We start from the raw sequence: 22,264 nt of genomic DNA on the forward strand, positions 1-22,264 counted from the left end.
ATCGTTGATAAAACAAGGAAGGATTAATGTTAACTTCTTTGTGTCCTGTCCTCTCAGAATAACAGTAAAATGGTCTATGGTCCTCAGCATGGCTACACTGCCAAATGCATGTTCAAGCACAAACAGCAGCTGTGGAAAATGCATTCATTATTCTTGGGTTACTCCATCACGATCTGTCATGTTAAAACACTTTAGGATAATGACCTCAGTTACAGTGAAGCAGCAACATCTCTGCCTAAACCAGTTTTAAAAAAAAAAAACAAAAACAAAACAACAACAATTAAAACAAAACAAACCCAACAAAATTAGTGCACTCAGTTGGGTGCAGTTGTCCTTGTACCAAATCCCTGTGTGAACTCAGAATGTGGTCCTATTCTTCTTACCTCTACAGAAAGATAGGAAATACTTCTTTCATTTTAGGTTCACTACAATAACACAGACATAAAAACACTGCCTTCTGTGATTTCAAACATAAATAAATACTCTGTTAGTTCAATTCTCAATGCTTTCATCTGTGAGATGCTCTAATATGGAAATCAAATAGGAAGTATTCGTGAGCCATGTTAGCAAGTTACCTAGCTTGAAGCATGGTAGTGTTCTACTAAAACCAGGTGATACCTGGTTACAATATAGTTTTTTTCACTGATTCAAGGTCTTAATGTTTTATACATAAAATGCGTGTACAACAAACAATGACTTGATTTACAGGAAACCCATTTCTATTATGATTCCATATAAAAAAAGAAAACTTGTCTAAATACAAAACACACTTAAAATACATTCTAAAATGTCAAATTACTATATAAAGTTTTCATTGTGAGGATTTTGACTTTTAGGATGACAAATTTAACTAACAGTCCTGCAGGTTTTTATAAGAACAAAGTCTAATTAAGTGATAAGGTAACGGATATATGTCACAGAATCACAGAATCACAGAATCATTAAGGTTGGAAAAGACCTGTAAGATCATCAAGACCAACCATCAGCCAACACCACCATGCCCACTAAACCATGTCCTGCAATGCCTCGTCCACACGTTCCTTGAACACCTCCAGGGATGGTGACTCCACCACTTCCCTGGGCAGTTTATTCCATTGTCTCACCACTCTCTCAGTAAAGAATTTTTTCCTAATATCCAGCCTAAACCTCCCCTGGTGCAACTTGAGGCCATTTCCTCTTGTCCTGTCAGTGAAAAATACACAATGTTCTCCAGTTTCGCTGAAATATATTCATAAATGCATTGAGTTACTTTTCAAAACATTCTAAGTGTAACCTTCCATTGTGTTATAGATCATTAATTAGAAAGAGGAAGCAAAGGGGAAAAAAACGTGGGTGGGTATAGAGCCAAGACAGTTTATGACCACTTCAGGAAAAAAAAAAAAAAAGTACTTGAATCTAGAAGCGGCATTCCAGTTTATCTGTAGCTACATTTTTCTTACCAATCATCTTCCTACTAAGCATAAAGAATCCTATTAAAATTATTCAATTCAAAATAGAAGTTTTCCTAAGAATCAAACACATTTTTATTTATTTTTATTGTCTTAAATTACAATAAGAAACTGCTGATAAATCATTAGATTATATGATACTACTTTTCCATATCTGTTTCATGGCAGGATCAATGATTTCATGTGTTCACCATAACTGAAGGGATGATGGACAATTCTTTAGCCAGTAATTTCTGCATCATCTGTCACATCTCAAATGATGCACAATTTCATCATCAAATTACACATTTTTGGCTTTGCTAGAGCTTTCTAACCTAGGTCTGGAAATTTCTGTCTCTCAATTTTAAATTTGCTGAAACACTGTTAATATCGATTAGGTATATGAACCAGTCTGTAGGATTTAATGAAACCAGTGCTAAAGACCTTTGGCCTTCATGTGTGGTGTTCTTACACAACAACTCTGGAACTCTATTCTTTAATAGCTTCATATATGCATGAAAGAATGCCTAATTCTACCTGATTATCCCTTTTAGGACATCATTCTTCCACAGTGACAATATCCCCACAAGGAGCTCTTTAGCAACAGTTAGTATGTTAATAATTTACCATTCTACTTGACCTGAGGTACCTTTCAAATATTCCCTTAGAGACTAAGAAAAGACATTTCTGAACTATTAGAGTTATCAAAAATGAGCATTACAGTTTAGATTTCTATCATATCCAGAGACAGTGTAATTTATGGTTTCCTGGTAACGACAAATTACCATTCCTGTTCTAGAATTGTAAGAATTAAAGATTATTTGTGCAAACACTGAAGAAAAAGTTATTGTAACCAGATTGCAAAAAGAAAGCAGCAATATTTTTTATCAGAAAACAGGCACCTCATTCATATCGACAGATCCTTCAGAATGCTGACTCAAAACCAAGCTCACAGAATTTCACTTAATAAAGGAAATGTTATTACTTTGCTATGGATGTAAAAAAAAAAAAAAAAAAACCAAAAAAAAACCTAACATACAAAACAAAAAAGAACTGAAACCACAGATTCCAAGCTTACCCAAATTTGAAAGCCAAAAGTTTCAAAATTTCAAAATCCAAATATAAGGCCATTAAACAAAAACTACACAGTTACTACACAGACTTTCTTTTATAAAAACTGGTTTTATACACAGGCAAAAAAATGTTATTTATTGGCCTTTTGACCAGATCTAAAAAGGATGTATTGTGCACACTAATACGTGCACAGTAATGGGGCGGGAGCGGGGAGGGGGGGCAGCGGACAATATGTATCTACTATTTCCATAAGTAAAAAAAGCACCTGGAAATTTTTTTTTTTAATCTGTTGTTTCATATGGAATCTATGATCTATCATGACTACTGATAAAATGCGATTACAATGCTTTGCAAAGTACATGCAGGAATTTTATATTAGTACTGTTAGAAATTAAACTTTTTTTTTTATTATTAAGCAGGATTAGGGTGGATTTAAGAGAGTTTAGGAAAGTAACACAAAAGTGAGATACCCAGTTCTGAAACATAACCTTTCCACTTTTAATCCAAGAAGATACATCTGTAAAAAGTAACATAAAATCCAATTGCAGCACATGATTTACCAGCATTCTTTTTAAAAATTTAAAAAAAATAAATCCTTTTTCAGCAGTTATCAGCATCCTAAAAAAATAACTGCTCATAATCATTCGTAGATTCCTGAGAACTACTGGCTGTCATTCAGGTATGGTACTCACTTAAATCAGTGGTCTTTTTAAATTAATGTTTTATTTTAACATTACTGCAGTTCCTCTCTTATGTATTGTCTGGTCATTGCTACCATTTATCTGTTTTTTGGAGTAGTATTCAGTCAAACAAGCATGCTTATGGGAAATCCATTTCAAGAACAGCTAAATCAGGCAGATAATACAAGATTCTCGAGCAGGGCTTCTTGAGATTTGTAATGAATCATTTTATAATTGTGTCATTAACTTCATATACAGCTGCACTTGTCAATCTTCTTTTTATTTTGTTTAAAGGAAATATTTCTAGAAAACTGGCACATGAAGAATCTTGGCATATGGATGAAAACTCTTTGCACATGTAATGCTTGAGGTACACAAGCACGGTGTCCTGGATAAGGCATCAACATCTTCATTACTTTTCCCGTGAAGATACTGAAAGATTAAACCATACTGCTTTATTTTGTGGAACCAGTGAACCAATTGTCCTTCTGGGCTTTGGACTCTCAACAGTCACTGGGCAGCTGTAAGATCATTTTGAATAATAAACTTTCTCCCACAGAGGTAATGATGAAAGTGATCTATTGATCTCACAATGGCCAATAGTTCTTTTCTTGTGACATAGTAATGTTTCTCAGCAACAGAGTTTGATTATAGCATGAAACTATGCTCTCTAGTTTCTGTGCTCTTAAAAGTACTTTTCCAGTTTCTAGATCACTAATATCAGTGTCCAGAAGGAAAGAATTTTTCTTTTATAAATAAGATAAAATTACGCTTACTTCCAAGTTTCCAAGAAACTGTTTCACATTTTTACCCTGGCTGAACACATTCTTCTTTTGAGAGAAGTAATACAAGAAACTGACAAGTTGGATACAAGCTTGTGTAATTAGAAATACCATCATCCACATCTCTTCATTTCAATAGGCCATAAGCTCCACTGCTGGCACAAACCTCAGATAAGCAAAATTGTCCAGACTCTGTTTAGTATTTTACCTGGAGATCGCCAATGATAACGTCAGGTTTTTAAAGCAACTCTTTATTCTACATAAACGCTGAAATAACATTCTATAAAAGTTGTGATGTCTTCCTAGAGATGCTATATTTCAAAAAAGAAGATATATTGGCCACTACACTCACCAGTATTCTCATTGATATCTTTCTGCAAAAAGACAAATGAGCTATGTTTCCATGACCTTACTCCAGAACTACATTTCCACAATGTTTTCAGCTGCAGGGCTGAGTGCCCATCTTTGGCTGAGTACTGCTTTACAGAGCATTTATTTTTCCTTGTTCCACTTCTATTCTATATTCTTCCTTACCATATACCATTTAAAATTTACATCATATTTAACTTTTATTTTAAAATTCTCTTTTCCTCTACAGTATCTAAAGGTTTCCCGTTATTTCATCCACATATGAAGACTGTATTATTTGTTTCTTAACCTTCATTATCTTAATCTCCAGTAACAGCACAATAGCTCACTGACATCACTTTCTATATTCTCTGACCATGCATGTTATAGAGAACATCACAGAAGAATGGCCATAAAGTAGCATGAAAAAGAACCATTTTTCCAACACACACCACCCTGTATCCAACATAGTCCAATAGTCAAAATTTAAGGGAAAGAAAAAGAAAACAAGGGAAACATGGGAGAAATCAGAGTGAGAATTATTACGCTTTCCACAATTACTTACTTAGGGACTCACCGAGCCAGAAGTAGAAATAGTGTCCAGTGGAGACCTTTCTTCCTTAAATCTATGTATTTGCTGAGGAGGTGGAAACCAGAACATTCCCTGGCAATGAATTACATAATTTTCTTCTTTATTGTTTTAAACAACCTACCTGAAAACATACCAATTCCAATACTCTCTTATTAAAAAAAAGATTTCATTAGTCTACTTTCTCTGTTTTTCATTATTTTCCAGATTTCTAGAAATATTACCTTCAAATAAGAATATAGTTATAGCTTTATTAGTTCTTTTACTAATAATGCAATGCATAAAAAGAGGGTGATGCTTAAACTACCTCTAAAAGAGTTCTACCAACTGTCATTTGCATTTTAAAATTCTTAATAAAATTTCTTGTTATGAAAGACAGGATTACACCTACACTAATTCTGATAAAGTAAAAGCTAAAACACATGTCTTGAGTCATGTAAGCCCAGTTCAGGGAAAAAGTTATAGTTATGCCTGAAGCCCAGTACTTCAGGTATTTGCAGCACATTAAATTAAGACTTTTTTTTAAATGGAACTTAAGTCCATTTGGAAAGTTTTGTCTTACTTGCTTACTGTTTGTATTACTGACCACAGTGTTTGCATAAGACCCAAAAAAAAGTAAAATATTTGTTTAGTACTGAAAGAAATATCATTTTTTTTAAAAGATCATATATACTGCAAGCAAGATAATGCAACTAAAAAAAATAGGCTAGCACTTTTTATATATGTTTTTTAAATATTAATTCTAATTGTAAACTAACCTTTGTGTTCAAAAACTCTTGCCTGTGATGTAAGTCAACCTAAATTAGTTTCTTCTTAAAAATCTGAAGTGCTGTTGAAAGGCAACTAATTTCCAAATAATATCCAAAATTTAATTAAAAGAACTATTTATAAAACATGAGCTAAAGATATTTTAAAAAGCAAAAGCACTGTAATCCTCTGTGCTTCCAGCTCACTATCACTGCAAATATAAAGTATTGTACTTAGGATAGTGTGTTTCAGTACTTATAAGGCATCTGAAAATCTCAGTATACTCATGTCCTTTGCCAGCCCTGGTAGAAAATCCTTTTGTATAACAGCACAATAATCTTCACCAAATGCAAAATATTTCATTAACACCTAGACTAAACCCTTCCATTTTTCCTCTCAATTTGTCTAGCACAAACAGCTCAACTATCTTTAGGATGACACCAAAGCCAATATTTTCTGGCTTTCAGTGGTTTTATTTTCTGCTAAAAGTGGACAAAATAAACTTCCATGGATTACTTCAGCTTCAGAGTTAAATGAACTCTAAAACATAAGCTAATATTTAGTCACTTCCTTCAGCTTATTATTTTTAAAAATTATGGTTTAACAGGACAATTCATGGATGTAAAATCCCTTCTGGCTTTCCACCTATTAACCATATTTGTGAAGTTATCCATGTAGGTAAGCTTTTGTGGAAATTGTGCCTAATCAGACATGGAAGTAATGAAGACTCTTCTGTCTCCTGAGGAGTTGCCCTAATTGCTCAGCAAAGAACCATACGCTCATCCTCAGCATATCACGGCTCCTTACAATGGAGGCCCAGAAAATCTACCTAAAGGTTTGTTGCAGTGCTGTAGTTTTAGGCTATCCAGCTAAGAAGAAATTAAACTGTAGCAGAAATCGACTTCAATATGATCTACTGATTTACCGTACTGCTAGTGACACCCAGTAATATTGGCATAATTACCTCCTCTTAAAACGGTAGCAAAATTAAGTTGCTCTGGGTCTTCAACAGAGGCAGATCCACTCTCTAAATGAATATTTCCTTTACACTAAGAATATTGCTTCATGACAAATTGAGCTGACATGTTAACAAGTACCATTTCCACAAACTTAGCAGTTGGGGGAGGAGAGCGGGTGTGGAATGCATAAGAGTACATATATATCCATAGCTTCATTCACATAATTTAGTTTTTCTTTCTTAGGGTAGCAATTCTTTTTTTTTCTTTACGAATGTGCTTGACTTTGTGTGTTTTTTGCTGAATTTCATAGCTTCTTTCTTAAAATTTTTTTGTTTTCACGACCACTTTGAAAATATTCATGAAGATCACACCAAGTGAGAACAGATTCTGCCACCTTCACAGCTCTTTGCTATCCCATGCTCACACTACTTGTCAGGAAGCAGATGGATAGTCCTTACGAGTCCTTCTGTCAAAGACCACTGATGCACCCTCAGGCAATTCTCCTAGTTTATGTTAAAGACAACTCCAGCAAAGGAGACTTACTCCCACTTTTTTTTTTTTTTTTTTTTTTTTTTGCTTTTGGACCACCACTGCAGGAAAATATATGTGCACACATTCACACAGGCCTGTACTTGTAAGATGATTGCCACTTAGTTTCTTTCTTCAAGTCACAAACATACTGTGACACTCTCAAATGGCTGCCAAAAAAATAAGATAAGTAATAAAAGGACTTATCATCAGAAGTCCAATATGTTGTTAATATGGATAAGTGAAAATATTGCTGTTTGCTGCTGTAAGTATATAGCCAGAGTGACGTAGATGACAAAGAGCTTTTAATTTTCTGTCATTATAAACATCAGATGGTTTCTGATTAATAAGAAAACAGTAAATAGTGCAACCCCAAGCAGAAAGGATTTTTTTGAAATGGTCTGTGGTAACAGGGGAAAAAAAAGGCTTCCAAAAACATGTCTTGCAACTTCCTTACAAACTAGAAGAAACAGTCAGGAGAGTAAAGGAAATCAATGTGAACAAAGCTCTTGTGCCCACAAGACAGTTAGACACAACATTTTTATCCAACTCAAGCATTTTCCCATGAATGAAAAGAGTGGGAAATGTTCTGAAAAGCAACCCACACTGTTTACATGAGAATATGGTATAGTCTTACCTTAAGCTCCAACAAATGCAGTGTTTAATGAACATTAATGATCACAGAATGATACAAATGCATAGCTAGATTTGAAATCTCCAATGTCTAAACACAAAAGGTCACAAATGGGTAACACTGAAGATGTGACTAGCTAATGTTGACTTGATCTTTAAATGTGATTTTTCATTGTTTAGGTAGGTTTGAAAAGACATTAGGAAATCTGATTTAATGCATTTCTGGACACATTTTTCTTAGCCGTATCACAGTCACACAGTAAGTTTCTGCAGGCATATTGAATGTCGTGAATGATAGAGTCTGCCGAGATCTGAAGAGATAAGCCTTAATAACAGTCATATTTTATAGTCTTTCCTTCTCAAGGACATCCAAACAAATACATATAGTGGTGCTGAAAGGAAGTAACATGTATCTTTCACAAATTTCCATTTTCTTCTCTCAGCTGCTTACAGATAAGGCATGCACAGGGCTTACCACTTCCCCTGAACTGACCCCGTGTATGTTTCCTTCAAGGCTAAGAAAAGATCAAATGTGGGCAGAAATAGATTATTTAACTATGTTTCTGTGCTTTATGTAAACATTATACTTAATATCCAATAACAAGCAAAGGGATTTAACTGAGCAAATTCTTAGCTTACAAAAACAAAGCTATACTTCCTTTATGGTATTATTGGATCATTTTGCCAAGTACCATCTTTATGTTTGGTTTAAACCTAACAGAAACAAAAATCTTTCTTTTTGCACAGTTGTATATGGCCTTTGTAGATAAATGGTGGGGGTTTTTTTCATTAACCCCTCTCAATTCCTTTCTGTGTTTTTTGTTCATCACTGATGGCCTTTAATATGTCTGCATTATTGTTATTATTCTCAAACCACTTCCATGCTGCCTATCAATTTTTTTTCAAAAAAACTGAAGAGAATAGTATAGTCAGGGATATCTGGGGGCATGTCTAAGTAGTTCAGTGTCTAAAATAGACCAGCAACTCAAGGTATGAAGGCAAACACCAAAAAACTTTTAGCCAAACACTGGTCTGAAAACAGACTGACTCAAAAGCATGGTTCTTACAAATTAGCAAGGCACACTCCCTCAGTACTTAATATATATTCTTTTAAAAGGAAGAATTCTGCATTTGTCATCAAATTAGCTATGACCAGACACTGGCCTTACGTTTCCATTTTGCACAGTAATCTTTTCAAATACCAGCTTCAGGGAGTGAAATATCAAAAGTTCATTGTTATGTGGACTAGAAAGAACCATATATGGGTGCCATATAACACCAGAAAGACTAGATTTTTCTAAGGATGAATATATAAATATCTTTTTAAATTCATTATTATTAACTGGAAAAGGTAGCTGGTTTAGGGTTCTCTTTCAGTTTGAATGAAAAAATTATCTATACAAGTACAGGAATTTTTTGCAAGTATAGAAAGTCAAAAACTGTAAACGTTGTTGAACAGTAAAAATCAGATAAGCAATAATGTCACAAATTAGATTCCCTAAGGTTGAGTCCTGATACTCATCCTTGTTAAGTGGCACAAAACGAAGCAAGAATAATGAATTTTAATATAATACTTGAATGCATGCTGATAATTTCTTAAAGGTTCTGTATTAATTTTATGAACAACTTTCAGTTATTGAAATCCGTAGAATGTGTATAGCAAGGTGAACATACATGTTTCCAGTTAAAAAACACAAAACCAAAAATTGCTATGATGCAGCATTTTAAAAGAAAAATTAATTCCCCTGATTTAGAAGACTCTGAATGATTTTAATTTCCCTAATGTACCTTTTTACCTAATTCCTTAATGAATAAGTAACATGGAATTTCTTTTAAAGATTTCCTGCCTTGTACGATGAATGTTGCTGAATAATAATGAGGTTATTGCTTTAGAAAATACTTTTCTCCTACAGAATATGTAATCTTCACATTCCTTTTTTTGTTCACCTGTATGTCTACATAGTACAATGCTTCTGATCATGTTGCAGTGTTTGATCAGTGAAATAAGTTGTATTGCTACTACTGGACTGCAGCATCTGTAATCAATGGGTATACCCTTTCCAGCTTAAAAAAAACCACTAACTGAAATTATTCTCTATCATGTTCAATTTGTTTTAGAGCACATTGCTAAATATTGTTAATAACAATAAGTGAATGATACATTTAAGTGTAAAAAAGTGTAGTGCAATTTTAAAAGATATTTGGGGGGAAAAAAATCAAGGAGAGACAGATTCTGGAATGAGATCCTTAACTAATGTAAACCAGCATAGATCACTTGACTTGAAAAGCACTATGTCATTCAACGTAGCTACGGACCTAATCATACATCTTTGGAAGAATACTCTATCACCAACTCATCTACGCAATGACTATACTTAGGATAAACAGACAAATTTCCATGGACTTTAACATAATTACTTAGTTTTGGCATTAGAATGATCTAAAACATTCTTTTTCTAAACAGTGTCCTACAATGTACAACTCTGATTCTTATTTCATTTTGTACTAACATAAGCCACTGACCTGAATGGAAAGTTAGAAAGCATACTATGAGTTATCTTATTTCAATATTTGATCCATAAATTGTTGTTGTGAATAACTACATATAAGAAACTTTACCAAGTACACACGGATTTCATATCACATGTGTAAAAACAAAAAAACAACAAAACAAAACCAAAACACACTCGCCTAAATCAACTTAGCACTAAACTATCAAGGAAAGTATTTATCTGACAGTTGTATTTCTGTGATAGTTGGTATTGGCTGATGATTGAGCACTGACTCTGAAAATATAGGTAGGAATAGAAGATTTGATTGGTCTCCAAGTTAAATAACTACTTTCTTCAAGGGTTTACAATGTGAACTGTTGAGGCAGGACTTTAATTACTTTCTTACATGTTAAAAAAAAAAGGTAAAAGTCATAAATTTGACCATGGTGAGTGACGAGACTCAGATTTTCTTGTAAATGTTTCATGTTTATGAGTGTAATTATTTTTATTATGGACTGTTCAGTAAGTCATGTCCTAATTGTAAAACTTATAAATAACAGCATAAATATGAACTAATTGATACAGCTGATGTATGTTTAGTTCACGAGCTAATAGAAATAGCTGGTATATATTTAGCTCCTGGAGAAGAACAAAAGCCCAAATGGATGGCAGGTTCAATTATAAAGTAATCCTTAATAAAATTACCCAGATTGTTACCTACCAAGTGTGTATATGCACATAAATGAGCATTTTAATAAAAGTGTTTGAAATTCAGTATCAGTTACCTTATGACAAAAACCACTTTAAAGTAATAGCTGGTTTTGTATTCAGAGAGATGTGACACTTAATTTGAAATATTTTACTGGAGATACAGAAAGAGCTAATTGGGAAGATGGCATGCTCTTCCAAAGCTGAAGTAGTTCTGCATCTTTTGAAGCAAGCTTGATAAACTTTACTCAATAAACTTCCACAGAGTAAGTAATCAGTTAAATACATATGTTCACAAACAAGTCCTTATTTACAGAACTGATTATGATTACCTATTGTGAAAACAAGCACCACTCATTTGCTGGTGAGTTTTTAGCAGAATGAGTGAGCAGTTTCTGTTTCAGCATTTTTTGTGTTTTAACATCAGGAAGAAGCTGTTGAGCCATTAATATACTTATCTTTCCCTTTTAAATTCCTACCTGAGATTTTGAGTTCAGTATGTGGTAATAAAACTCAAAACCTGTAAAGAAAACAAAAATCCCTACTCAATCCACTTCCACTTCCTCCATATTGCTGATGCCATGAAAGGCACGGTTCATCTAGCCTAACTTTTGCCACGTAAGAGTTATCCAGTCTAAGCCAACTTTGTCTAATCCTTCTGCCTCCTTCAGTTGCCAAATACTGAAGAGGAGGCCTGACTTGGCTTGGATTGGAAGTTTAGTTTTCAGACTGAGATGAGGCCTTTCAAATTTTTTAATTTTTCATGCAGTTTCCCAGAAAGTTAGAAAAGCAAAGACTTTCCAAAAAGGACCAGAAAAGTAACATTCAAACATACATTCATTCTTCTTTTGGATAGGTAAGTAATCATTCTTCACAGAAAGGGTTGTCAGACATTGAAACAGGCTGCCCAGGGAGGTGGTTGAATCACCATCCCTGGAGGCATTTCAAAGACGTGTGGATGAGGCACTTACTTAGGAACATGGTTTAGTGGTGGACTTAGCAGTGTTAGGTTTACGGTTGGACTTGATCTTAAAGGTCTTTTCCAACCTAAACAATGATTTAGGTTGGAATCTATGATTCTATGATTTTCCATTTCATCTGTTAAAAAAATAAGGAAAAAGAGGAGGTGAGGGAAGGGGTCAAATGATTCAAGGTGCAAAAGTTAAAAAAAAAAAACCAGCATTGTTCTTTCAAAATTATTTTGCCCACCCATAAAATAATATTACTTTTTCCATTCATCTGTAAAAGTACAGCACGGATGATTTAGTACTTTAAGACTTAGCTACACAAGTTGAAATCAGATCGAGTGTTTATATAATTAGGAAACATCAGAGACACCCAGTAAAATATTAAAATAGAAGAAAAGAAGAGAAAAAAGCCATCATACATTGAATTAAAAAACTCATCAAGTCTCCTGAACAACAGTTCCTGACAGCATAGTAAGTAAGCTCTCCCTGGACTGTTCTTCTGTCAGAGGGTTACCGAGTCTAATACAAGAACTAGTGACTCTAACAATCAGGGGTTTTTTTTCATGCTGAAATGTTGACAGACATTTTCAACATAAATCCAGATAACCATTTCATTGAAAAATAAGTTTTTAAAGAGTTTATGTGTGGAAATAAAAATAAAATAAAATAAAATAAAATAAAATAAAATAAAATAAAATAAAATAAAATAAAATAAACGTTCAGCTAATGTGGATTAATGTATTTCCCCAAATATAAAGATGAAATTCTGTAGGAGTCATAAATGAGTTAACCTTCTGATGCGTTGATAACGAAACATTGTTATCTAAGGACAAACATTGTTATCTAAGGACAAACATTGTTATCTAAGGACTACAGTGTAGCTGTGCTTTTAACTACCCCTACTGTAGACAACAGTCACAATACTAGCAAAGAACCTGTTTTTATACACCCCAGGCAGAAGCACCTAGAAATGGAAACACTTTAAAAATGTATCATCTAAGAATGTGTTTTTCATTTGAAAGATACATCAAGCAAAGCTACCAAACACATTCCTAGGTGAGTTACTCTACTTTGGTAGCATTTTGGAAAGACTACACAAGAGTAATATTCAAGGAAATCTGAATCCAGGCTGATCCAAATAATTTGCAAATTTTAAGCCAAGTGTGTCTTTGCAGGAAATGTAAAAAAGGCAGTCTTGAGCACCACACCCATAGGTCACTTCTAATTTTCGCCCAAAGCAAAAAAGGCTTTGTGGTTTTAGTTTGTTAGGAGTTACCTTTTAATGAAATTAAGAATACATTTTTTGAACTTCTATTTACTGTTTTACAGAGTATTACAATACCATCTAGTGTATCCAGAGCTGGCTGAGCTCCAGTAATTGGAATAATAATCATTACATGTTTGTTCTGTACTCTTTGCATTACTGAAAGCTTTGGCTGTTTAAATTGAAGGCACTATATAAACTTAAAACTATTATTACTGTACAATAAAGAAGCCAAAAGACTCGGGGGGGGGGGGGAGGGGGTAGGTAAAGCACAAATTTATAAGTATTAATATGATAGTGGTCTTTGATTCTCCATATTCCAATTTCGATGTGACAGCATAATGGCATTATGTTATCATATTGTTTAATCTAATCTTCCAACATACATTACAGCATTACATTATAAAAAGCTTATTCGAGAAACATTAATTTGCCTTGCAGATTGAGGAGTATGGAAATAAGGCACCTTCTAGCTTCTCTTTTGCATTATTGACAGAACTTCTAGTAATTGTTCCTCTGGAAGAGATTAAAGAGGATGAAGGTTAACACTCAGAAACAGACAAGGTAAATATATTAAGTAGGGGACAAAGACCTGCTATTATTTGCAATATACTGACTGGGATATTTTTTTTCTAAATCGAGGGGATTTTCTCTTGTATAAAATTTTAAAAAAAATCTCTAATATTTGAGTTTAGAAAAATCTCTTTTTCTCTGGTTTCTTATCTCCGGTGACAGAAATAATTTCATTCAGCGACCACATTTAAACGGGAGGTATTACTTGAACTTTGCATCACTTCAAAAGACAAGTAGGAGTCAGTAAGAAGCAAGTTATACTTCTCAGCATCCAGTCTATCGGACAATAGTGTGAAAATCTTTTTACAAGGCTGTTGGTATTCCAAACACCGGGTGAAAGGATCTGAGGGTATTCCAGAAAGCCCACACGGATGAAAGCTTTCTTAACCTACATTAAATCTTGATAATGCAATAATGAGTCTTTTAAAAGGATAATTCTAATTCCCCTATCTAGTGCAATAAAGACTGTATACAGCTAATCTGCTTTGCCCTTTCAATTAAACTTGTCCAGGACGTTCTATGTAGTCAGCACCCTGAATGAGTCATTAAAATTCTCGTTCTGTAAGAGTTGTGTGCAGCGCACCGTTGTTTCTAAATTCCATTAAATCCAAATGGTCTTTATCACCCCATGACCACTGTGACTTCAATCAGCCAGTTTAATTACCTTACAAAATTGTCAGCAGAAGCAGCAAAGAAAAACAGGAAGGGCTGTGACGTTATCAAATTGAAATCTTCCTCTGTGCTGTTTAATCTAGACTAGTCAATAACAATGCTTCTCACCTCCTTGCTGCCTTCCCGAGGCTCTTAACCTTACTCTTCCTGCAAAGATTTCTGTTGTTGTTTATAAGACTGATTTTGAACTCCTCTCCGTGAGGATGTTAACACATACTGAAAGCTTCTTGTCCTTGGCAGTAAAATTTTCATTGGCTCTAAATGCTGCAACTACCAAGCCACGGGCCTCTGAGGGTGTTTATTTTGCAGATTTTCATCGCACTCTTGATCTGAAGGCAGACTGCCTTCCCCACTAAAACCATATACGTACATTTTCTCATTTCTCTCCTAAATACAGTCAGAAAGGTTACTTCATTCCGCTAAAAGAGGGTCAGTGCAAAATCCAAAGGAAAGGAAGTGCACATCCAGGAGAGCTAATGCAGGTCCAGTCTAGGAAAACTCTACATGATTACCCAGCAGGTATTTTTCACTTGAACTCTTGTCTCATACCCTTTTGCACAGAGTTAGCTCTCACTGCTGTTCCACGACTTGGCTGGTTTTAAATGCTACTATGTCAAAATGGTCACCTGGACCTCAGAAACGTGTGCTTCAACACCCAACTGCACAACTGTGCAACTGCACAAGCAGTGGACGCAATGAGATGGCCTCCTCTCTGGTTTTCATGCTCTAACTCGTAAAAACCATTCTATGGAGATAAACTCAGTCTGTTCGAGCCAAAGGAGCTCAGTTAAGATGTCGGATGAAACCCGTGCTAAATCTTCACGGAAGAAGTCTCCGGTATATAGTAATTCCCCTCTCCGTGTTCCCACAAAAGAGTTCAGAAATGAGGCTGCTTTTTCTTCAGTCCCAAAGATGACATGTTCATAAACAGCTTTGTTTTGCAGTTGTTAATAACAATAATAATAGAAGGGTACGGGGAAAGTGCTAGCGCAAAAGTTTGATGTGGGGTTTTTTTTTAGGGAAAAACAGAAAAAGTCAGTAGTAGGAAACGTTTCTGGTAAGAGTTCAAAACTCTCCCTTCCTTCCTCGAAAAGTGTTCCCATCTCTCTCTTGGCTTTCTCTCCCTTTTAAACTGGAAGACCCCCCCTCCTTCCTCCTGTGGTTCATTGTAACCCACAACATTCAGCTCCCTTCCCCATCTGCTTGAAGTCAGGCAACTCCAAAGCAACAAAAAGTCGAGACTACAGACACGAGCCTCCACTTTTCTTTACTCTTCGTTTTTTAATGTGCTGAAGAAAACAAAATCTCTCACGAAGTGGGGAAACGCTTATCAGGCCAGTGGCCCCCTGCGGCGGCGGTCTTTAGTCTTTCACCACTCTTTCAATGAGTTACCTGAGAGGGAATGAGAAAACGCAACGTCCAAACCGCTTTCACCTTCCAGTCCCAGGTCCCTCTTCACACCTTTGCTGTAGGAAAGACGAATTGCTCACGGCAGCAGAGACAAGGCCCGAAAGGGGCAATTTAAATAAAGGAGGGTATTTTAGAGTGCTACAGATTTCAAAGAGCTGACATTCATGCCCCGTGTAGGAATAGGTAAGAAAAGAGGGATTTAAAACAGCCCGGGCTCTTACTGCCTCGGGCAAGGAGAAGGGGCGGCTTTCTGGACCTACAGGTGAGCAGTTACTGATGGTTAACAGCTCTTAATGGCTTATTGACTCAGCCTTACCGGGCGAAGTGCTGGGGTGCTCCCAGGGCGGTAAAGGCAAAAGCGAGGGAGCCTACGAAAAGGTGGTGGGGCGGAGGCTGAGGCCGGCCCCGGGCCGCCCGCCGTGACCGGCGGTCGGGGGCGGCTCGGCTGGGCTGTGGGTCTGCAGAGCTCCCTGGGGTTTCTGGGGAGCCGCTGCCCTGGGTCTGCTCTCACACAGGAGCGCTGAATCGGGAAGCTGCGAAATGTGATCCCCGATAACGGAACGGATCTGCCGGCGGTCACGTATTTCGGCTTTTGTAGGGTGCCAAGTGATAAGGAAAAGGTTTCCATCACACTTAGCACAGCGGAGAGACAAATGCTAGGCTGCTTGCTGCTTTTCTCCCGCGTCAAGCTGGGACTTCTCCTTTTAGCCCCAGCACGGGTTTAGGACTGTTCCCGGCTGAAAGCCTCGAGTACCGTGAGCACAAACCTCAGCCTCAGCGCTCCCTGGGCTCGCTTATGGGAAGCTATTCAGAAAGGGCAAGGGAGGGAGCTTGGCCGCATGCCCGGTGAAGCAAGGTGCCATTTAGGAAGGGCGCCTGGCGTGATGCCCAAATACCACCTTGCCCTACGCCAGCAGCAGCAGCAAGCGGGCGTCCAGATGCCTGAGTGAGTGCTGCTGGGGAGGGAATTATGCCATCGCACCAGCCTCTCCCCGTGTTTGCTCCATTAGGCGCAGGCAAAAATAACCCCCGCGTTTGACAGATAACCCAGGCGGTTCGACTTCGCTGTGTGGTTGCTAAAAGGTAGCTTGAGAGCGAGAAAGAGAGAGAGAAAGGACATGCAGGCTAGTCCCAACAATGAAAGAAGCCGTGGGAAGGACAATGCGAATCCATGGTGCTTAATTTGCACAGGAGGAATGAGGGGGCTGGAGCTCTGGCAGGCTTCAAGCTCTCCCCTGTTGCCATAGCGCTGCTGGCTGAGGAAGAAGAGCGGGGGCTGGCAGGCTGCCTTCTGGAGGGAATCTCCTCAGCTCTCCCTTCTCCACGGGAAGGACTCCACGGGAAGGCACTGCATCCCGTCCTCCCGGTCGCAAGGACAACCCGAAGGGACAGATAGCACAGGAACCCGGAGGGGGCGACGGGGAATTCCCCTCTCAGGAATAACGAAAGCGTTTCCACCGCTCACTCCCTGCTCCTTCCCTCCTCCCCGCCATGCCCTACACAGGGGCAGAGATGTCAGCCTCTGGGGAAGGAGCGGGAGTTCTCTCTCGGTCAGGGACAGAGTCATTCCACGCCTGGACTAGGCTAAATCCAGACTCTTAAAACAGAGATGTGCAACAGGCCCGGCTGAGCAGGGCAAAAGTCTTCCTCGCTCTCTCTTTACGTCTAACATTTTCTATACTAAAATAAATTAACCAACCGCTCCCTACCTACTTCTAAGGCTCAGAGATAGGTTGGCGACAGTTCTTTTGAAAGACAAGAAAAAGCATGCCGTGATTCAGAAGCGGACTCATACTTCTACAAACAATGGAGTGAGCACGACCTGTTAACCAGTTGTGGGACCAGGAGGCACTTGGGAAGGGAAGTTAGGCTAAAAAATGCATGCATGCGCGACCATGTCAGTGGGCGCCGGAGTCCTTCTGCACCACCCTTCAGTCTCGGGATTATCTATTATTCTAGTCATTATCAAAACGCTGCTCTCCAGGGCTATGGAGAGCACTGGACTAACAATTCAGAGAGAATCTAATCTAAAGGAGGAAAGCTCACCTATTGCTAATGGTGTGGCCGGGAAGATGCTTGTTTACATAGGTACCCTTGAAAGTAATTCAGACTCCTAGAGTCCGACCCTCGGCACCGGTTACAAATCCCGGTTCGTGGAAGGACAGACAGCCGGACAGTGCCAGATTACAGGCAGCCCTAGCACTAATTTCACGGCCATGATTATGGATCAGAATGAATGCAAAATAAACCCCACAATGATATACGGACCCGTTTATCCATGTCCAAAGAAACAAGCATTCCTGAAGACGGTTGCTAAGAGCAACGTGCCTTAAGCACCACCTTTAGACCAGATGGAAGCAGAAAATAAGTACTACTAGGAATTCAGCACGCGAGATCAGTAACAGCCTGGTGACTTTTTAATCATTACCCACCTTCCCCTCCACATAAAAGTGTGTGCGGGAGGGAATTTAAACAAAATTAGATGCAAGCCAAAGCACTGCTCCTAGGCGAAGACAAGAACTTTCAGTGCCCCACGGAAATGGATGTAGCGGCCGCTACGGCTTATCGTGGCCCGCGCGAATGCGGGAAATCCGCGCTTCCTCCCTCCAACCATGCTGTCGGTAGGCACAGACGATGCCGCTTGTCTGGGGAAGCAACATTCGGCCTGCCCCCTCCGCCGCTCCCCGCTCGCCCGCGGTGCTCTGCTCTCCGCCCGCGGTGCCCGGGCGGCCGGGAGGGCGCGGGCGCGGGGCTCCCGCTGTGGCTTGCCCCGGAGGACTGCCCCGGGCCGCACAGCCCCCCTCGGACCTGCGGTTAACTTTCGTCTCCGTCCTGCCCTTCCTTACTGCGAAACTTCTACAGGGGATGCAGCGGCTGAAATTTCTCCCTGGCTTTCTTGCTTATACACGCGTACACACGCGCGCGTACACAGGCAGAGCTGTTAAGGTTAGTTTCATGGTCCAGCTGGGATAGTCTTTAAACTGTAAAACCGCTCTACTCTCCTTGAAATTTCATTCTGATCTATGACTTTTCTCTCTTTTTTCTTTCTTTTTTTTTTTTTTTGGGGGGGGGATAGAACTTTGCTCGCATAGAAAAGCTGTGGTTTTGAAACATATCACAAAGGCTCTTTCGCTACCACCGCTCAAGCATAAATCATCTCTTCTCTAACCCTAAACGCCACTGAAGTAGCAAGCAAGTAGGCAGACGGTTCCGGGGAAATCAGCCCAACGGTCTCAAATCACAGCGTCGCACCCACACGGGATCGGCTCGCGCGGAGCAGGGACGGGCGCCCGAAACTTAACAACTAGTTCACAGATTTTTAACCGGTCAAGCACCGTATTATCCATGCTTTCCACTAGTATGGAAACAAAAAACGTACATTACGAGGAAGCCACGCAAGCTGCGCAGAGCCTTAGGCAAACGCGTTTGCCAGTCATTTTTCTCTCTATTGTTATTATAATGATTATCATCATCGTGCCGTTACTACGGCTACAATGAGCTGCAGCGACAGAAAAAAACACGCAGCAATTCATCCCTCCGGATGCAAAATAAAGAGGGACTTCGGTGCCTGACTCCGGTAGCACGTCCCAGCTCTCCCCCAGCACCCCCTTCTGAATCAATCCTATGCATATCGCATTCAAGCTTAAATTCACAATGAAAAAAGTGTCGGGAAATCTTACCAAATCTTAATACATGTGTGGTTCCTTGAGAATATCCAATCCACAGTAAGCAAAGAAGGAGTCTAATGGTGCATCTGAAGACTGAATTAGTTACAATAGGGGAAATAATCTTCATGATGTTTCTACGCACACACGCGCTGCCTTACTTCCCCCTTCTAAGCCGTCAGGTTTCCCGGTAGGGTGAGAATGAGGGTACGTAAGCTGATGGCCCTCAGAAACGATCACGGCATGGTCACAGAGAGAGGAGAGAGTCTATGCTTCCCAAACCCATTAGCAATCCCTGCATGTTCTTCATTCACTGCGCCAAGGAGCAACCTTCAACTGCAAGGAATGGTGGGACATCCATGTTAGTCGGGGGAGAATCCTTGAGAAATCCAAACACACACAATGTCCAGCCGAGTAAACCTGGGAGGCAAGAAAGGAGGAAAATCAATAGGTAATCCAGCTCGAGAAATCGCTGAGGTGTCGCCCCATAGCGAGAGTCAATGAGCACCAGCCGTTTTACTGGCGAAGCTTTTGCCGTACTCCCATTCTACTGCACTGCTGCACAGCTCCTGACGCGAAGCCAAGATTAAGTGAGAGAAATTGAGATAGCTCTTCTCTTCTTAAGGCTGCCTGCCAGACAGCCTTCCCAATTTCTATTATGCAACAGATCTGATCGCCTAGCGTCGTCGGAGGAAAAAAACAGCTCGGGTTTATTTACATGCTTCTAATTGTTATTAGTATTTCAGTTATTCTGAACAATAGCTATAAGGGTCTGTAGCGGGGGGGGGGGGGGGGGGGGGGCTGTAGGGGAAATGGGATTCAGTTGTGTAAAAATCAATTCATGCATTTTAATAGCTGGCTGCCTGGGTCGAAATCACTTAGCTCTAGGGTTGTGAAAGAGAAGGCTGAAAATAAAGTTATGCAGGTTATCAGAGTAATGTTTAGGCTAAAAATAAAAATCATGTTATTTACATTCACTAGCTGTTGCTCATGTTAATGCACGAAATAGGGTAAATGCGATGGCTTGTATACTGACTGTCCTTAGAAACTTGCTCTGGACCCAGTGATTAAGAAGCATCAGACTGCTTTTGCAAGGAAAACAGGAATTGGCAGCACTAGAACAACCTTGTTGAATGCACAGACCAGTTTCACTCAACTTGCTTAAAATCGCAATGTTGCCTAAAAGACAGTAGCTTGGGATTTACTAGTTTATGTTTTGCACTTTATTCTGCCACTCTCTTATTTTGCGCTCTGCTTTCCTTTCACTCTACTATTATGGAAATATTGCTGTTCCTCCCTGTACTGAGAGATCTACGTAGTTTGTCATTTCACAATCCTCAGTGAGAACAATAGCACTTCCCACTTTGATAATGGGATACTGAGTTTGTATCTGCAAATGCAGCCACGGATTTTTGTCTTTTGGCCAGCTGTTCCAAAGATAAACTCATTCAGTGGACTACAGATTTTCCTTGGAAATACAATTTGTGTACAGAATTGTGCCTGTACCCATTAAAATACATTGAATTAGGACTGTCAGACTTTGCAATCTAAGTGAACCTACTTAAGCTTTATCACAAATATTAAAAGATAATTCCTAGATTCCCCACCAGGAAAATGAATTAATTTTATTCTACATTCTGCCTACAGACATCTTTTGTCTCCTTTATCTCCCTCTCCACCTTTTATTACTAAAGAAAATATCACTGAGAGACTTCCCCCACAGATACATACAGATGAACACAGAATAAACCTGACTTTACCGAAATAAATACTGATGATGCCAAGCTAATGAGAACACTCTGTGGAATCTATCAGAAGTAGAGCATGGCAGAGGTGAGTTACAGTTTATTCTTAAATAACATCTCTGTATTGTAGACATGTGAATAAGTAACAGCAGCATTTAAATTATAACCTGTAATGTTGGTGCTCTGTATCCCTAAGAGTGTTAGCAATTCACAGTAACTTTTTATCATTATGGCTTACTGATTTCCTCTGCATGCATTTACTTAAAACGCTGTAAAACGCTGACGAAAAGAAATGTACATTCTGCGAGGGGATTATTAAACATCATTGATTTTTTTTTCTTTAGGATGGAGGCATAACTGCAGTGTCAAAAATAAGTATCATGAATGTCTAGTTCTGCAGTCTAGCAGGGAATTCAATCAGGCGATTTGACTATTGGAGCACTTTAGAAAGAACACCTAGTGTTAAAACCAAGGATATCTAGCGACTCCTTCAGTTCACACTTAGAATATCTCCCAGTAAAAATGCAGAGGGATGCTTTTTCTTGTATTTTCTATTTCGTTTATTTTCTTCTACTCGTTCATATTTTGTCTTAGTCCAAGGAGAAATAAAACAGACCCACGTGAATACTGTGAACGTTCTTTGCCTCCCTCATCTTTCCCCTGCTGTTGCTAAAATAAAGGACATTAGGCATCTTTACTTTTTAAATTGTGAATGTTCATATGTAGCTTCCTGTCTAAACGGATTTTTCTTTAAATTTAATGTAGTTTTGGTAAGCAGTTTTGAAAATATAATATCATTGTTTTAGCACATGAGACAAGACATAAACTTTGGGCAAAGTGACTCCTGTTATCAGTCTGATTTTCTAAGGTGGCTTGAAAAAAAAATACAGCTACCTGTAAGCTAAGCCCAAAAGAGCTCCTAACGCACCGAGGCGTTTATAACTGGAATCATAAACCAACTTGGGATTAATTACATTTACTATTAAATATCCAGGAGCCC

The 22,264-nt window shown here is 38.5% G+C and overlaps 1 protein-coding gene across 1 annotated transcript in view; it reads right to left on the reverse strand.

The window, feature by feature from the left end:
* GRIK2 (glutamate ionotropic receptor kainate type subunit 2) overlaps window positions 1–19,649 on the reverse strand; it is a 430,922-nt gene extending 411,273 nt beyond the window's left edge. The window contains exon 1 of the mRNA XM_059835498.1: window positions 19,535–19,649. Coding sequence (XP_059691481.1) covers window positions 19,535–19,649 — 115 coding nt within the window. The remainder of the gene's footprint in view (window positions 1–19,534) is intronic.
* Between the last annotated feature and the right edge of the window lie 2,615 nt (window positions 19,650–22,264).

Source organism: Gavia stellata, chromosome 2, assembly GCF_030936135.1.
Source record: "Gavia stellata isolate bGavSte3 chromosome 2, bGavSte3.hap2, whole genome shotgun sequence".
NCBI lineage: Eukaryota > Metazoa > Chordata > Aves > Gaviiformes > Gaviidae > Gavia > Gavia stellata.